The sequence below is a fragment of the Protopterus annectens genome, chromosome 12.part0 (genome assembly GCF_019279795.1).
Source record: "Protopterus annectens isolate FY-2018-M chromosome 12.part0, PAN1.0, whole genome shotgun sequence".
In the NCBI taxonomy this organism is placed as follows: Eukaryota; Metazoa; Chordata; order Ceratodontiformes; family Protopteridae; genus Protopterus; species Protopterus annectens.
This window is the reverse complement of record NC_056746.1, coordinates 628400537-628419907: the sequence shown is the minus strand read 5'-3', so window position 1 is coordinate 628419907 and position 19371 is coordinate 628400537. Positions and strand designations below refer to the sequence as shown.

The following is a 19371-nucleotide window of genomic DNA, read 5'->3' as shown; positions in this document are numbered from 1 at the left end:
CTGGTAGTTCCAAAATTCAAAATGTTAACTCTTCAATAGCTTCTTCCTATGCTAGCCAAGGATGCCTGGCTGCCAACTTTAGGCTTAAAGGAAGCTTACCTGCACATCCCAATAAGGGAATCTTGCAGGAAATACCTACGCTTCAGGGCAGGCTCCATGCACTATCAGTTCTCTGCACTTCCTTTTGGCTTATCTACTGTGCCCAGGGTATTCACAAAGTGTCTAGCTCCAGCCATTGCATTTTGCAGGCAGAGAAATATTCAAATTTACCCATACTTGGCATTCATAAAGAAACGTCTAACCTCACTGGGGTACACCATCAACGAAAAGAAATCTCACCTAGTACCCTGCCAACAGGTTGTATTCCTGGGAGCAAGCTTGAACACAATTTCCCAGATGGCATTCCTCACTCGGGAGAAGCAAGTTTATTTGACAACCTACTTCAAACTATTGGCCACAAAACCCCAGCTATCTGCAAACCCTGGAGATCATGGCCTCTTGCATTCTACTAATTCCATATGCAAGACTGCATATGAGGAAACTCCAATGGTATCTAAAAAGCCTATGGTGTCAACATTCTCAGGACCTGGAAACAATGATTTTTATCATTCTTGTATGAAGACATAGTTCCTTTGGTGGGCAGAGGCTTGCTACTACAACAAGGGACTCCCTTTCACTCTACCCCCTGTCGCCCAAACCCTAACAACAGACGCATCAGACTATGCATGGGGGGCTTACATGGCAGGGCAGTGCATTCAGGGCAAATGGAACCCGAGACAGAAGCACCTGCATATCAATCAAAAAGAAACGTTAGCTGTACAGAATGCTCTGACAGCCTTCAAAGACCATATTCTTCCAGGACGACTATTGGTAAAGACAGACAATACCACAGTTATGTGGTACATAAACAAGCAGGGGGGAACCCACTTGTACCCTCTCTGCAGACTAGCCATGTCTCTGTAGAACACAGCCTTGCGCTACCAAGTACACCTACAAGCACAATTCCTGCCAGGCAAACTAAATTCACTGGCAGACGACTTAAGCAGAAATCTCATGGACTCACACAAATGGAAACTAGAACCCAAAATATTCAACCTCTTGAGGAACAAATGGGGGACTCCAGAGGTAGACATGTTTGCCTCAACTCAGAACTACAAATTGAACAAATTCTCCACAAGAACTCCCCACAGTCAAGCTTGGAAAGTGGATGCCCTGTCCTTTACCTTGGAAAGCCTCTTGGTTTATGCCTTTCCACCTCTGCCTCTCCTTTCAAAGGTTCTACTAAAGATCAAACAGGACAAGCCAAGGACAATACTGATTGCACCAGACTGGCCTTGCCAGCACTGGTACCCCCTCTTGCACAGTATGACACTGCTGCAACCATGGCACCTGCCACAGACCCCTTCCCTACTGTCCCAGCAGGCAGACCAGATTCTGCACCTTCAGCTTCAAACCCTGAACCTTGCAGCCTGGCTAATTCCTTCAGCTGTCCTCTAGCATCCCTCAGTAAGCAGGTGCTGGATGTCATTCTGGAAAAGATACTGTTCCTGGAGCCAGGCTCAGGGGATGGGCACAACGGTGCCCATCTTACCTCATATTCTACAGTACTTAACAGAAATGCTCCACAAGGGCCAGTCCTTCTCATCATTTAAAATTCATGCCTCTGCCATTTCAGCACATTATAATACTGAGCTATCCCTCTTCTCTCACCCCTTGGTAAAACAATTCCTTAGAGGGGCCAAAAATTTAAGACCCCCCAGGAGAGCTCCCACTCCAGCCTGTGACCTTAACTTTGCATTGGAAAAGCTCACCCCCCCCCCCCCTTTGAGCCAGTTGCAACAGCAGAGTTGAAATTCCTTTTTTGGAAAACAGGCTTCCTTCTAGCCACCACTTCAGCAAGAAGAATGTCTGAATTACAGGCCCTCATGGCAGTGGAACCCTTCATTATCTTCCATGCGGACAGGGTTTCTCTCAGGACTAATCCTTCCTTTATGCCCAAGGTGGTGTCTAGTGTGGCCCTAAATCAGTACATTCATTTGCCTACTTTTTTCCCTAATCCACAAAACAAAGGGGGATGAATACTGCACTCTCTGGACGTGCACAGACAACTTAGATTTTATTTGGACAGGACTAAGCCTCTCAGAAAATCTGAACAGCTGCTAGTTGGCTTTGCTGCAGGGGCAGAGGGGAAGGCCATTTCAAAGCAAACCATTTCTAAGTGGATATCCCATTGCATTGATTTCTGCTACAAGCACCATGGAAAACCTAACCCACAGGGGATAAGATCACATTCCACCAGGGCTGCATCTACCTCTACGGCTTTTCTCAGAGGAGTCCCTACCAGGAACATCCTAGAAGCTGCTACCTGGAGCTCTGTACATAACTTCACCAAGCATTACCACATGCGTATCTTTTCTAAATCCAGAGCTGGATTTGCCACTGCAGTCTTACAGGGCTTAATAGCTGGCCCTAATGCTCCTTAACTTCCTCCTCCCTTCCTTAGCTTTGGGAATCAACCCAAATGTGATGACTGCAACAGTGAAACACGAAGAACATAGTACAGTTGTGTACACTTACCATAAATGTAGATGTTCGAGTGTATTCACTGTTGCAGTCCTGGTTACTCTCCCTCCAGTCCCCTGACTTCTTTTGGCTCTACCTTTCCTTCTTGTTTGGTATATTTATTTTTTCTGGTGTATTTGCTTTTTGATGGGGGTTTACCATACCATGTAATTGCTTCCTATTGTGGGGGCACCTGACATCTGGCGCAAGAAAAACTAATGTAATGGCGTCGGCTGCATGTTTTATACCCCTGACGACCTGACGTTATGGAAGAAGAGACAGCATCCGATGCAGAAATCCGAAGACTCTGGTATACAGGCCTGCTGAGGGCTACCTGCAGGCAGATAACCCAAATGTGATGACTGCAACAGTGAATACACTCGAACATCTACATTTATGGTAAGTGTACACAACTGTATTTTTTACGACTGGGTTTCGTTTTTTTTTACCCAGTCAAAGGGCTAGTCTCACTAGAACATTGATGAGGAGGAGAAGTACCATCATCCTAGAAGAAAGCAGTGGTAGCTATAACACCTAAAGAAGGTAAAGATCCATCAAATCCAGCTCCATACAGGTCTATTTCAATACTAAACCATGATTATGAAGTGTTCAATAATGGCTAAAGAATGGCAAAAGTAATGCCAAAATTGATAGATATGGAATATGCAATAGCAAAGAATAGGGCATCAGAGGCACTCTACCAACTTCTGAAAAGTGACTCATTAGGTTGCACAAAGAAACTGTGTCAGGTTGCAAGGCAAAGACAGAAAGATAATGAAGATAGTCAGACACCCTTCATAAGGGATGCCAGCAACAACCTCCTTACCAGTCCACAGGACATCAAAGGCAGATGGACGGACTATTTCCAGCAGCTTCTGAATGAAGAAAACCCCACAGAAGCTGTACTGCCCAAAACAGCATACGATGAGAGAAGAGGAGCCAACCCTAGAAGAAGTAAGAATAGCACTAAGGAAAATGAAGTCAGGGAAAGCAGCAGGCTCAGATGAGGTCACAGCAGATATGATAAAGATGCTGGGTGAGATAGGGGGAAATGGCTCCTGAGGGTACTCATAGCAGTGTGGAGAGAAAAGCGTATCCCAGATGACTGGCGAATAAGCACACTTGTGCCAGTGTACAAGAACAAAGGGGATATCCACAGCTGTGAGCAGTATTAAGGAATCAAACTCCTGTCACACTACATGAAAGTTTTTGAGATGGAGATTGATAAACAAATATGCAGAGTAGTAGAATGTAAGATGGGAGATGAGCAGTTCAGATTCAGATCAGGATGCAGCACAACTGACCCAATGTTTGCAGTGAGTTGAAAAGAAGTTAGAGATGAGGAAAGTGTCCAACTGGGCATTCCTAGACTTGGAGAAAGCATATGACAAGGTCCCAAGAAAGCTGATCTGGGCAGTGCTGCGGTGGTTCGAAGTCCCAGAAACATTGGTAGAATTAGTGCAGGCTATGTATAAAGACTCAGTGACTCAAATACGAACAGTGTTTGGCCTTACAGTGGGGTTCCCAGTGGGAATGGGTGTACATCAGGGTTCAGCTTTGAGGGTCTATATTACGTGATCAAACAGTGAAATGTTCAAACATGTAATAATTGACCCCTAAATGTCGAACCATTGGAAAGTCGAACGGTTCAATGGAGATCTCCGTACAGTGCGGACATGGAAGTTTTCCATTGTCTACACTGTAGTGTGATCTCGGAGTTGGTATATTTAAGTAGTGGGGGGTGTGGGGGGGGGTTGCCCCCCCACTTAGAGTGTTTTTATGTTTTTTTTGCTGTTCGACATTACAGCGTTTTGACGTTTAGGGGTCGATTATTACGTGTTCGAACATTTCCCTGTTCAATCACGTAAGACAAATGCCAGCTTTGAGCCCGCTGCTGTTCCTACTGGTGAAGGACTACATTAGCAAACAGGTTGGAGAGGACACATCAACATAGTTGCTGCATGCAGGTGATGTGGTATTACAGGCAGTCTCCGAGCAAGAACTCCAGCAAAGTTTAAAGCAATGGAATGCAAAACTGAAGGCACATGGGATGAAACTAAGCACAGATAAGACAGTGGTAATGGCAGCAAACTGGGGAAATAAGAATAAGCTGAGAATTAAGATAGAAAGGAAGATTGCTGAACAGGTAAATAGCTTCAGGTATCTGGGAGGGTTGGTTGAGGAGAAGGCAAGTCTGAATGAAGAGGTCAAAGCTAGAATCAGAGGGGCTGCAGCCAGCTGGCATAGAGTGTCAGGTGTAGTCTGTGACAGAAGAATGCCAAAGAACAGAAAAGTAAGGTGTGGAAGACAGTGGTGCGACCAACACTACTCTATGGTACAAAAACCTGGGCAGTAAAGGCAGAGCAGATGAAGAAACAAGCTAGAGGTGATGAAATTAAGTGCCTGAGAAGGGTGGTACAATGCACTCTGTGGGACAGATGAAGAAATGAGGACATAAGAGGAGAAGCCAAAGTTGCTCCAATTGCAGAAAAGATCAAAGAGAACAGATTCCGGTGGTTTGGACATGTACAGGAAAGCAGAAGACAGTCTGGTGAAGAAGATTTGGGAGAGACAGGAAGAAAGTAAGAGGAAACAAGGATGTCCAGCAAAGAGGTGGATGGATTGTGTGAAAGAAGATCTGCAACAGTGAGGCATGAGTGTCAAAGAAGGCAGGAGTGTGGCACTGAATCGAGAGAGATGATGACAGTTAACATGATTTCCTGACTCCATGTAGAAAATGGGGGAAAAGGGGGGATGATGATGATGATTGCTGTATTTCCAGATGATATTATTTTATACCTGACAAAACTAGAAAGAGACGATATGGTGTTGTGGAACATTTTGAGACAATTTCAGATCTTTATGGGATACAAATTTAATGAAGTTAAAACAAAGGCAATAGCAGTAAATTATGTTCCCACATATGAATTAGTTCAGCAATATCCATATTTATGGGGACATGATAAAATGAAGTAATTGGGTGTATGTATTAAAAATAATTCTGGTGTGGCAGCTAAGGATATGTGGGAAGAGACTAAACAAAAGATAATACAAAAACTGAGAAAATGGAAGCTCTGTTATATGGATATGGAAAGTAAGATACAAGCAGTTAAATGTTTTAGTCCCGTTAGTCATATACACAAGTCAGGCATATTTTTATCCACCAGAGGAGAAGTTGTGAATAGCAATTAATAAAGAACTGAAGGACTTTATCTGGGAGGGGAAGATGGTAAGAGTCAAATGGGGTAAGCTAATTCCTCCAGTGGAACAGGGTGGATTGGGATTACCTGATTTGAAGGGGTATTTCAGAGCTACGTAATTAAGGCTCCTATACAACAAGCGGAAAATTATAATTCAAAGAGGAAAGGGATGATGATGATGATGAAAGAGGGGGATCAAGAAGCAAGGAGAGTCTGGGATTTTGGATGCAGGTCTTTAATGAGAATAAGAATAATCATACAGAATATTATATCCATAAAGTAGCAGAAAGTATCCTAAGAACTAAGCCAACATGGGAATGGAGAAAGTGGATTCTCCTGATAGGGAAGACTACAGTTAGGGTTATAGACAACAGGCAAGAGGGGACTGGAATTTACTGGGAAAAAACTGGCAAAGGAACTAAGGTAATGGGAGCAAATAACTAGAGAGGGAAAGATGATAGAATGGGATGACGCCAAGAATTTATTTGGACTGCAGGGTAGAGAGTGCCTTCCCTATCAAGGATTGATAGAGTATAGGCAAAGAGAAAAAAATAGGGGGGTCCTAAATGAAAGACTAGCACTGGTATAGTTTTTAGTAGAATCTAGAACAGAAGCTGCCATTAAAAAAAGAAATAAATAATTAGTAGAGCATATAAAATATTGCATGTTAACTATAAGAATCAATCAGTGGAGGTTAGAAAGGATTGGGAAGCGAGCTTGGATAAGCAATTCACAAAGAAATAATGGGAGGATATATATTTGTCTCCCAAATATGCAACAAAATCTAGAAGATTTAGGATTTTTGCTTGGAAATGTTTACATATATATTTTATACCCCAAGCAGACTCCAGAGAATTTTTCTTCGGGTAGAAGACAGGAAATGTTGGAGGTGTGATGGGAAAAAAGGGGTACCTGGGAACATATTTTCTGGGAGTGCAATGGGTTAGTGGACTTTTAAGGATTCCCTGTGGGATGCACTGTCAGAGATGCTGGGTGGGCAGTTTGGTGTGACGAGAGAGATGATTTTTCTTAGCTGTGATACTGAATTGGAATTGCCTTGACATGGTAAAAGCCTTGCTGTGTCTAACTATGGTAGCTACTAAAAAAGCAATTACTAGAAAATGGAAATCATAATTTAAACCAACTATATTAGAAGTAGTGAATATAGTAACAGAGATAAAACAACTGGAAGTGAGATCTTTAGAAAAGGGTAGGAGCGAACTACATAAGAAAAATGGGAATTGTGGGAACAATACATGGGAGGAATGAGGTTTAAAAGAAGGCAGGACTTAAATGAGCTATGTAATGTTAACTGAAAGTGATTGGGTAGACTATAAGTGATGTATAATGTTTGCAACTGGGAGTGTGTCAGTATGGTTTGTGATGTAAAATGCTTGCAACTAGGATTGTGTTGGTGTGGTTTCTTTTCATTTATATAAATGTATGGTTGCTTATGTCGCAAATGATGGTTTAATAAAGATGTTTCTTGTTTAAAAAAGGGGCAGGAATTGAACACTTTATGTAATGTTGCCTAGGTTATATGATATATAGCAATATATGTGATGTATAATGTTTGTTAATACAGTTTGATTATTTTTATATAAATTTGCATATGTCACAAGTGGTAGCTTAATAAAGGTGTTTATAACCAAAAAAAAAAAAAAAAACATTGACCCTGGATTGTAAATAAATGTTTACAGTCTCCTTAATATTATACACTATTTTATCAACAGGAGAAATTGTACATGGCAATCAAAAGGGAATTGGGGGATATTACACAGGAAAGATAAAGAACAAGTGTTAAATTTGATAAATTAAGTCTGTTGCTGGAACAAGAGGGACTGGGAACACCTAATATACAGGGATATTATAAAACTAAATTTAGCTGAGTAGTTTATCTTGTCAGGCTAAAACATATGTAATTAAATGAAATTGTATGTTTTGACTCAAACTGAACTACTTAGAGATACAACAAGACTCAAATTTTCGAAAAAGGTTGTTGTGTCTTTCGGCTTTTCCCAGTTAGGGGTCACCACAGCGGAACTCTGGTCCGCTAATGATTGGCAGTAGATTTTTACGTGCTGAGTTGCCAGCTCTGATGCACAACCTTCAACGAAGGTATGCCCATTCACGCATGTCTCCACACAAGAGATGCTCTAGCTGAGAATCGAACAGGACAACGTCTATCTGTGAGGCGACAACGCTACCGCAGCACCACCACCACAGTAAATTTTCGATAAAGGTAATAAGGGAATATCCTGATAAGCATACAATGTATTGTATACTCAAGGTTGCAGAATGCACTCTAAACAAAACAGATAAGAGAATGGAGGAAGTATTTTCGCCATTTAGGAATACTTGTATCAAATGAGACAAAGAGAGGAGGGGCAAGGAGAAGTTGGAGGATAAAAAGCTAAGAATTGAAGATACTGGGAGCAGATAATTTCTGCAGAAAAGGTGGTACATTGGGAAACAGCCAAAGAACAGTTTGACTTGCATGCTAGAGACTTTATAAATAAATCATTGACTAATAACATAGCTGAATGAATAGAAATAGGAAAGGGGACTGCAATGTGAAATGCCAGAAGGTACAGTTGTGCAAGTAAACTTACCACAAGAATAGATGTTTAAATGATCACTGCTTAGGTAGTTGTAGCTTTATGGGATATATCCTGTATAAGATGTAACAGCTGGTTAGCTTCCAAAGCTTCAGGACATCTTCCATGCACCTAAGCCATTAGTCATGTCTAGCTGAGATGACTAAATAGACAGATTTGGGTGCCAAGACCTTCACAGCTTCTATGCCAACAAAGAGAGGGAGGCCAAGCCCTGAAAGGACAATGCCAGAATGCCAGGAAAAGAAAGGTGTCCACACCCTGGCATAAACAGCATCCTAAAAATAATAGAATGGAGGGAGGGAGCAGTTACTGTAGTAGTGATCATTCGAACACCTACCGTTATGGTAAGTTTACTTACAGAGCTGTACTATGTTCACTACTCCAGTAGCCTTAGCTTTGTGAGTAGATTACCCTTGGTTACTACCTATTAGGAAGTATTGTAAGTATGCAAGCAGTAATGCTTTGGGTGTTAAGAGGCTTGATGCTGCAGGCCACATTTTTCTGCTCTGTCCCTCATATAATGCTTGATTTGCTGGTACATCACTGAGGATTAAAGTGAGTCAGTAATGTCAGACATTAGATATTTGTACTTGTTTAGGTAATGAGTGTGATGGCCTCACACTCACACACACACACACACACACACACACACACACACACACACACACACACACACACACACACACACACGCACACACAAAATGTAACCCTTGCTTTCTTTACTTTTTTTGATTTTTACACTCACTAAACAATGAAGTTTTGTGTAGTGAGTGTAAAAAAATGTCTGACATTTCCTTCTTTCAGTCAGAGCTTCACAGCAGTTTAACTACCATGAAGTGGCAGACCTGTTTTTTATTGGGCGTTATTTGTACAATGAACATTCTCCAGCAGGGTGTTCTTCTTCACTCAGTGTGAAGATGTGCAGGTCACCCATTCTCTAAAAGCAAGTAGCCCTCCTTTTCATTCATTAAATCCTAAGTAACACAAATCTTCTCTGATTGTCTTCTTTATGATGTTCTTTGTGTTTCAGTGATGCAGTCATCACATTTGGGTTATCCCTGCCAAGGGTAGCCCTTGGCCGGCCCGAATACCAGAGGCTTAGTATTTCTGTGTCGGTTGCTGTCACTTCAGGACTGACGTCAGATCATCAGTAGTATAAAGTAAGGCAGCCGGCACCATTACATCAGTCTTTCTTGCCGTGGAGCCCAAAGCAGAAGCAGTTCGCACAAGTGCCGGTCGGCTGCTACCAGAGTTTCGTCTACCGAATCGAAGTTGAAGTCTTCTAAAGCTAAGTACCCCATTGGGGATCCTTTTTTCTTGCACTAACTAATGTCAGAAAAAGTTAATTGTCTCGCCTGTGAAAAGCAAATACCACACTGAGATTTCCATTTTTACTGCATCACTTGTTTAGGCCCAGACCATGATGTCTCCCATTGTCTATTCTGTGCTTTGTTCAACGCCAGAACTATCCATTGTCGAGCCCTTATTGTAGCCAGATATTTTCGCTTACAGTCCTTGAATTCCGATATGGCTTCTATAAGCCATCTTACAGCAGATCTTCCGAAAAAACATAAAGATAAAGACAGAGACAGACCGCACAGGTCCAAACCTACCGACGACGCTTCCATCAAACTAGTCATCAGTTCTCCAGTCATCAGTGAGGCGATTTTACAGACCCTGATGCCCACTTCTGTGGATTCACAGGCCGCTACCGAGACCCTTTCAGAGTGTGCAGAAGTTCTGATATTTATCAGAACGAAAAACGCTGGTGCAGCGTTTTACTTTTATTTTGGCTTGGTGAATAAAGCAGTGTTTTTATAACTTCTGGTATTAAGTACATTGGATTGGACTATAACCTACAGTTACCTGAACTTTTGTACCTGCATGTGCCTAGCCCTTGGAGCTGACTTACCAACATCTTTTTCTTAGCTACCCTTTCAGAGTGTGTCAGTATGGTTTGTGATGTAAAATGCTTGCGACTAGGATATTGTGTCGGTGTGGTTTGTTTTCATTTCTATAAATGTATGACTGCCTATGTAGTAAGTGATGGTTTAATGATTCTTTTTTTTTTTTTTGTTTGTTTAAAAATAGGCTGGGATTGAAGAATTTTTGTAATATTGCTTATGTTATATGATATATAGCAATATATGTGCAGTATAATGTTTATGTTACTACAGTCTGATTAGTTTTACATGAATGTAGATTTGCCTATGCCATGACTGATAATTCAATAAAGGTGTTTGAAAAAAATAACTAGAGCAATACAGAAAATGTGTATTAATTCACAATCCCTTATTATGTCAATATCTTAGGTTAATAGTACTAATATCTTTAAAAGTGTCCCTGATTCTGTTGAGATTTGTTCTTGATTGGTTGAGAGCTATGTCTAATAGTAGTACAGCTATATGTGAACTGGCTAAGTCACATTAAGTAAGCATTCATCATTACAAACAGACTTTTAAGTAAAACAGCAATCCTTAACAACCAGTGTCATTCTTGGTTGTATACCGGCTTCTTCTGAATTGCCTGGATTTAAATTCTATGCAGTGTTTGCTTTCATAATGTTCTCCCCTTTTTTAGTTATTTTCTAGTAGACTTGACAGATGACAGAGAGTTTATCAGCTTGTTTATTACTTGTTCGTCATCCTCAGTGCTTTGGTGTACATTTGGAAAATTAATGATGCCAGTTAGATAAGAAATCATTAGTAGTGGGATTTATGCTTTTCTGTTCTTCCACTTTGCAAATATAACTTAGTGATCACTCAGTTCTCATGTGGGGTACCTTTTGAGCATGTCCTCCCTGTGTTTGTGGGTTTTCTGCAGGTGCTCTAGTTTTTTCTCACATTGCAGAGAGATGTGGTAAGTGGACACACTAAACTGGACGTAGATGTGAATGCATGTGATTTGTAAGAACAACCGCGGCACGGCTAGTCACCTGGTGGTGGGAACATTGGCTCTAGATGATGACCACTATTGATGTGACACCCCGACCCCATTTATGAAAAAAATGGGAAAAAGGGGGGTTGTAGATGGCTGGCTGGCTGGACTGGTCTTCCTCCAGGTTGTCAGATTGTTGTACACCTGTCAGCTCATTCAAGTCCCAGTTGTTTCTAACTTTATTTTTTAACCCTGAGCATTCTTGTGGCATTCAAACATTTTTTTTATTATGAGCATAGGGGAATGGTTTTACTGGCATACTTCTATTCTTTGCCCTGACCGGTGCATTTTAATTTGAGGGGGTGGTCATTCCATGGAGATGCCCATCGTTATTGAAATCTGTGAATTCTGTTGGAATTGCACATTTTCCTCTAGAGCATGATCAACTTCCATAAAGGTCTTTATACTATTAGGGAAAAGGTTTTACAGAATGCTGGAGATAACAGTTTAAAACACAAAACATCTCTTCAATGATGGCATTAACTAGCTTCTTCTCTGTCTAGTCATTACATAATAATTTTCTTTATTTTTGTTTCTTCTGTGTTGAGAACTTTTCCTTTCTCCCACATTTTAGTCAGTGACAGTTTTTTTTTTTTTTTTGTTGAAATGTTTGGATTTTTACCAGCACATGTATTGGCAGCTTCTTGGCAGGAAGACTTTTTTTTTCTTTTTTAATTATAGCTTGTTAACTGGGTAAAAACAAAAATTCCAGGAAAGACAAAAGATATTTTTTTTGCATCAGGAGAAATGTTATCTGTCATACTGCATGAACTCAAAATGCAGTCAAGAATAAGCAGTAGTGTTTTTTTAATTAAGCAGTAGTGTTGATAAGAACAGTATATGCAACAATACAAGCACTCTAAAGAATGAGTGGTTTTATGTATTCATTTTGAAAACAGTTGTAAAGTATACAAAAGCACAGGCTATTTTTGAAAGCAAACATCTATTTTCAAACTTATGTTCATCTATCTTTATTTAGATGGTAAATTGTATTTCATTGTACCTCTGCAGAGCAAATTGTGGACTGTCATAGAAGACCTTTACGTTAAGGAATATGGAATTCTGGTATGGCTTTTACTGCTGGAGACCTGGTAGTGTTTATCTACTACCCATTCTAGAAAGAAGCAAAGTTCTGCATAAAACTTATGTTTGAAGGAGACAAATCTACGCTATATACAGAAGTAAACTTTCATGATTTCTATACAGATTATTACTGCAGTCATTTTTTCCTTCTAGCCCCATGAGTCATTCATTAAATATTTATACTTAATCATTCAAAGTGTATTTGAAGACTAGATTTAGAAACCTTGTAGGAAAGTTTCTTGATATTACTTTCTTTCTGGGTGTAAGAATAAATAATATGCACACACTATTGTGGTGTACAAGGTGCTGTAACACCATGGAATGTTTAAAAAAAAGTCAAGTTAGGATATGAACGTATTATGAACATATTATGCATTTAGAAAACACATGTTAGAACTGTGGTTTCAGAAATAACCTGAAGTATAGCAACAAAGTTAGTGGAAAGGCAAAGACAAACAGGAGATAAATAAGTGAAGAAATACATGGCAGGAAAGATGGAGGTGTGGTAGGAGAAAAGGGTTAAAGGTTGTACAGGGGAGGCTTGATGAAAATGCATAGGTGATGATAATTGGGCGGGAACATAACCCAAGTAATTCTTGTGTCATCCATGGTTATGAAGAACTCTCCCAGAATATTGAAATAGCAGAATGATTACCTAATATCCCATTTTATTTAAATTGATGGTGGAATGTTCGTTTTTAGAGTTTATTAGTTAAGCAGAACTATTAATGGAATTAGTTTAAATCCCACACAAAAGGAGTACCTAAAACTGGATAGTACAAGTAAGTAGTCTCCACTGTGATTTTTGCAGCAACCCTACCTTCATGAGGGGTAACACTTATATTTAGTTTAAAAAAAAAATATTTATGCATGCATGCATTCTGTCATGTTTTAATAATTTAATAAAAGAGAGTTGAGCAGACTTGTTCATGAAACTGTTGAAGTTTAAATCCCCTGCAAAGAGGAGTTAAGGGAGAATTAGTGCTGATACGATATATGTACATTGTTAATTTTTACTTTGAGCCTTTGATACATGGAAATGCAAAATCATTTAATTTCGATATTCGATCTGTATAGGATAACTAACAGCAACTTGAAATATTTTATAAGCATTTAAAAAAGAAACTACAGTGTTGTATTCTTTTGCATACTGATGTATGCGATGAGGGTGTGGTTGAGGCCTGTCTGAGTTTGCTTTAGGAAAAGTAAGCTGCATTTATCAGGAGATGTCTTGTCTGTAAAAAAGTACATTTTGATTGCTTGGCCAACAAACAGTGATGTAAATAAATCCTGTGAGACTGCATGAGTTGCTTAACTTTCTGGCACTTAGTATGTTGTACTTTACTACCCATGGTGTAATCTGTAGGCACTGTAGCATTAAGTAATGCGAGACTACTGAAGATAAAATGTTGCTAATAAAAGACTTTGCTTTGCACCTTTGTTAACAGTGAGAACTCTTTCTGTTTATGCTGCAGTATAGTAAGAATGGAGAACTATGAGGAGTTCTGTGCAATGCACCTTACCAGGATCCAGGAAGAAGTTTTGTCACAAGATGAATCCTTTGCACCTTCAGAGCAGAATAGCATCTCTCTTATCCAGTTCCATGGAGTCGCTGTGCTTGCACCCCTGGTGAGATTTTTTTTCAAAAGTTACTGCTCTAATCACCGTGTTTTGTAATATTTGTATGTTTGCAGAGACAAAGGACTCTTGGGACTTCCACTACTTATGCTGTCTCTTAGTTTTCCACGTGGAAGTGTTTTACTTTGTATCCTGAGTACAAGTGCTTATTCATATTTTAAAATGTGTGTTATTTGAAACTCTTCCTGGTTTGTTAGTAGCCTAGCTACATGGGTTAGAGCTAGTGGTTGCTCTTTTGTGCAGCGGAAGCTAAATAAAGAGTGGAAGGTATTTGTGTCAGTTGCAACAGAGGTCCTGTTATGCTGGGCATTCAGATACATGGTATTCCCACAGCGTAGCCCTATAGTTCAGATACATCGCTACATATGTTGCTTATTTAAATGTTGCTAGAGTTGTGGAGATGGGATATGGAAATACAATTCTGAACTGTGGGTGGAAGAGGGGTTTGCAGTGTCTGCCATGCTACTCAGCCAGTGGTGTGACATTTATTGATATCAACACAGGACATCTTGCCCTGTATATGTGGACAGCTGCATTGATTATTCGTCATCTGCTAAAGGAGCCAGCTGTACTTCCTGTTCTGCAATGTATTTTAGACAGCCTGTCCTTGTACTACTTTTTGTGCTCATGAGCATACAAGCAGGCTGTAATAGCTTTCTGACCGGCAGGTATGCCATGTCTGTAAATTGTAATCAGCTGTCATTCTCTTTTACACCAAATACAAAATGCTCTTGTGCCTGGCATAAGTCATTTAGGACTAGCATGGCATTGTTGTATACGGTTGGGGAAAAGGAAGATTCCATGAAACTACAGACCTGTTAGCATGGAATTTGCTGCTTTCCGGGAGGATAGCAATCTCCCTGATTGCAACTTTTTCAACTTTATGGACAGAAACGAGCTACTAGTTAACCCAGATGCAGTTTTATTGCTCTGTTACAGGTGAACATGATGGGGAAAGACCGTACCTGCAGGTACATCTGAACACCACCAAGGTGTTTGGCTTTTGCTGGTACAGGCAGCTGATAAGAAAACAAGGGGTTAAGGGTAAGACCAAGGCTGAGGCTAAGGAATTAGACTGCCTACTGCATGATTGAACGCTAGGACATGTAGAATTATGGTGAGAGGGGTAATGTGAGAATAACGAAAGTATAAGTTGATTCCACAAGGGTTGATCGTGGGTCCAGCACTCTTCAGTGGATTTATTTCCGACATACCTGCGGGAGTAGGTTCTTAGTATCGATTGTCAAGCTTGCAACCTACTGGCCTTAGAAGCTTGATTGCATTAATCTCATGTTGATATTTTCTATTAAATATATATACTTGAAGGTTAGTTTTGAAGGAGTTTAATATCAGACTTCTGTACTAAGTGGAAACATTTTGTGTAATCTTGGAATGTGTAATGAAATGTGTCTGTCAGTTTTTGCATTATTGATGCTCAGTTTAACTGTTAGGTTCCTGGATTTAATTTTACCTCCTCTAGCAAGGTTATCCAGCATATACTTTCAAACGGAACTGTATGAAACAGAATGGAATGACAATTTCTAAAACCCTTTCTGAGTATTTTTCCAACTGTGTGATTTTTTTTCTAATAAGGAATCATTGTACCTTTTTTCAGTTCATTTAGATCTCTAAAACATAGTACTGTATTCAGTAATGTGTCTGATTAAGCGAGGTATAGAGCAGCAGTGGAACACTAAAGAATAGTGAAAAGGATCAGCGTCTTCACTTATTACATTAAAGTTAGGTGTGATACTGGAAGATATGGAAGAATCTAAGGAAGATGTTGGAAAGGTTGACCAAGTAGGATGAAACATGACAGGTGAGGTTCATTCAGACAGATGTTTAGTACTATATGTGGGCAATAGCAATTCTGTTGTGAAATGTCAATTGGGCAAGTACAACTGGTGATATCAGAGCAGGAACTAGATCTTTGGTGGTTGATCAACCTTGACTAGACTACCAGAAGATAAAAAGGGTAGCGACCGCAGTTGGTAGAATGCTGTGATGTTATCATCTGGGAAAGCAAAAATAGAAGTGCTTCTGCACTACTGGGCCCTGTTTAGGCCACAGCTTTGTAAATTTTCCATTCTGAAGGTCATATAAGGAGCGGAATGTAAGGCTGCTAGAAGAAATCCAGTAGAAGGCATCAGAAGGGTATATGAGTTGAAGGGAAAAGTATATGACCAGAAACCAAAGGAGACAGGGTTGTCTTTCAGAACTGTGAAACACTGCATTGCAATGCCCAAAAGCATAAAAACACAATTGTATTTCTGCCACTCCAACACAACTTAGGTGCTTTTTTTTCAAGGGGCTTCACATCTTTACACTCCACATCTCTCTGCTAATTCTACATACATACCAAATGTAACCCTGAATTACCTTGGCGTAGGGGAGATATTCTGAGATACCACATGCTTAGAGAGCGACATATTTTACCACATCTGTTGTTAGAGGCTTATGTGCTCTTTTTTTCCTCCTTGTTTGCCAACAATCAAGCCTTCCTCTATCATTTTTGGGCCAGTCACTCCCCTTTCCTCAGTATCTCCTAGTGAGGGAGAAAATACCAGGTAGGCCTGCTGTCCCCTGCTGCAAAAATCGGTGATCATTCTAGTCATCTTCTTATAAAGCTTATTACATAAACTTTGTCCAGGCATGAGTCAGTTTACTGTAAAAGATCAGTTTGCCTTGAAAGCCACCCATTGCACATGTCACTAATTTATCTTACCATCTCTTAGATAACTTGAATTCTGCAGTCACCTCTCAGCTTTATTACACCCACAAACTTATATACTATGTTAATTGTGCTGCCTTACTTTAGGCCTTTTTAACACCTTTATTGAATTATCACTTGTGACATAAGTATATTTACATTTATGAACAGTAAAAAACAAAGCAGGAGGTAGCGGCCACGGCTATGTAGAATAACAGCTTTATTAGTAAAAGAGGTGAGCGCTTTCGTGGCACCAGCCACTTCATCAGACAATCAAAGAACAGTAAAACACAGCATTTATACCAAGCTTATCATTGCCATCAAGTATCCAATTAATCCTTAAAACCATATACCTAGTATAAAAAGTTTATACCTAGTGTGAAAAATTTTAAAAGCTTAAAATTAAAAACAGCTTGAAAATAGAAACATCATATCACATCATACAACTTAATACATACAATATAAAATTATAAAAAAGTATAAAAGGTCAAGGGGAGAGGGGGGGTACTACCTACTATTTCTTTAAATCTCTATTTAGAAGAATGGGTTTAATATTAATTTTGTCATTCATGCCTACCCCAATGTTAGCTCGTAGCCTTATAATCCATTCTAGTTCCCTAGTTTCTATTCTATTCCTAACATCTCCACCTCTATTGTCGGTATAGACTTTATCTATTACTAAAAATAAAAATGTGTGTGTCTCATCATGGTCCCTCACATGCCTGGCTAAGGCATTTGTCTCTATTCCTCTGGTGATATCCTATATATGCTCCCTCATCCGGTCTCTCAGCCTTCGCATTGTCATTCCATAGGTTCATAGGTTGGTACTAGGCTATCGGCCCTAGGGCCTATGCAAGCCTAGCCATAACAATTCCCTGGATATTTCTTCCCACAATATTTACTTCTCTGGACCCCTGTCTAGCAGGGTGACTGACATGATCCACAGGGTGAATTTCCTATCTCACATCCAATCATCAAGGTTCCTTTTGAAGAGGGCCAATGAGGCGCTCTGCTTGACATGTATGGGCAGTCTGTTCCAGAGTATGGGGAGTCTCTGGGTCAGGAACCTATCCCTCCAGCATGTTTTGTTCATTGTGATGACATACATACAATATAAAAGTATAAAAAAGTGGAAAAGGTCGAGGGGAAGGAACGTAGAAGGCAGGACAGACTGTGCAGTGTGACAAGTATATAATATTCATACTGTCACAGTTAGCTAATATTCTGAAGGTAAACTCCTTCTTTGGATCTGAATGTAGAAATCTACTTCCAGTGTCAACGAAGGTGCAGTAATTACATTTATTACAGGGGAAGGTTCCATATCTTGCTTGCCAGAGATGAAGAGCTGTATATGAAACTGGTCAACAGCTAAATCTACAGATGATAGCCATCATGGCCAAGATCCCACTCCCGTAGTGGTAGCTCTTCTACAACTTTATCTGTTGTGGAAGTATTTACACCTAGGAGAAAATGTCTCTGTGGTCTTGAAAGTCACAACAGCTGCATCTCTCATGGCAGGCATCTCTCTTGGTTATGTAGCACGCCAGAATCTTGCCAGGATTGGGCTACATTCAGTGTGACTCCTGGTAGTTCCAGCTGTCATGGGTGAGGGAGTGCATGTGAAGCTGAAACCTCTGTCATGCATGCTCTGGACCACTCCAGTACATGAAGTCTCAGTGGAGTAACTACTGCTGAGACTGTATCCCAGCAGATCTACAGGCACACCATCACAGCCTCATCACAAACACAGACACACACACACACACACACACACACACACACACACACACACACACACACACACACACACACACACACACACACACTTCCACAACTGCTGATCCTTCCTGAAGGCTTTTATGTTAAAGGTACCCCCATAACAGAAAATACACACGACATGTTTTTATTTTAATAATCCTCTACACTCGCACATTTCCATGTGAAATTCATCCACTGCTGTGCTCCCTTATCCATCTGTGCAAATGATAATAACTGTTCCCTACCCATTGTCCATTGTTATTGGGGTTGTCTATATCTGATGTATCACATGGCAGCCTGTGCATGTATATGCACAGAATGGTGCTGGTTTTGCATATGCTTGACTGCCATGTTCTAAACTAAGTGCAAGCCTCTACTGCTTTGCTAGTGCCACAGCATAATGTACCTACCTCTGTCATCCCTTGCTGCTGGCTCCTCAACTGACACCTCATCTGACTTAGCTTCATCTGTCTGGTGTGCTGCAGACTGCTGCTCTTGCAAGTATTCACCCTGCTATAACTTCTTTCTAAGTATAATATTCTGTAACACTGCGTATACACACACACACACACACACACACACACACACAGGTTCATACTGCAGGGAACCACTAGATGAATTCAGACTGCAAAAGTGCACCTTCAGCATCTCAAACATCCATCCATTCACAACCCTTTTTTCCCATTTTTTGCATGTGAGGTTGGGATATCACATCAACAGTGACAATCCCATAGAGCCAATGTACATCCCACTGAGTGACTAGCCCTACCACGGTTGTTATTCCATGCCACACACACACACATGCATGCACAGTCATACCTATGGTCAGCTTAGTGTCCAGTTTAATGTTCTTGGAATGTGGGAG

General features: G+C 40.3%; 1 protein-coding gene across 1 annotated transcript in view; it reads left to right on the top strand.

Annotated features, from left to right (window-relative positions):
- CCP110 (centriolar coiled-coil protein 110) overlaps positions 1-19371 on the top strand; it is a 640744-nt gene that overhangs the window by 88311 nt on the left and 533062 nt on the right. Inside the window, exon 2 of the mRNA XM_044089754.1 lies at positions 13876-14029. Within this exon, the coding sequence (XP_043945689.1) occupies positions 13886-14029 (144 nt within the window). The 5' untranslated portion in view covers positions 13876-13885. The remainder of the gene's footprint in view (positions 1-13875; positions 14030-19371) is intronic.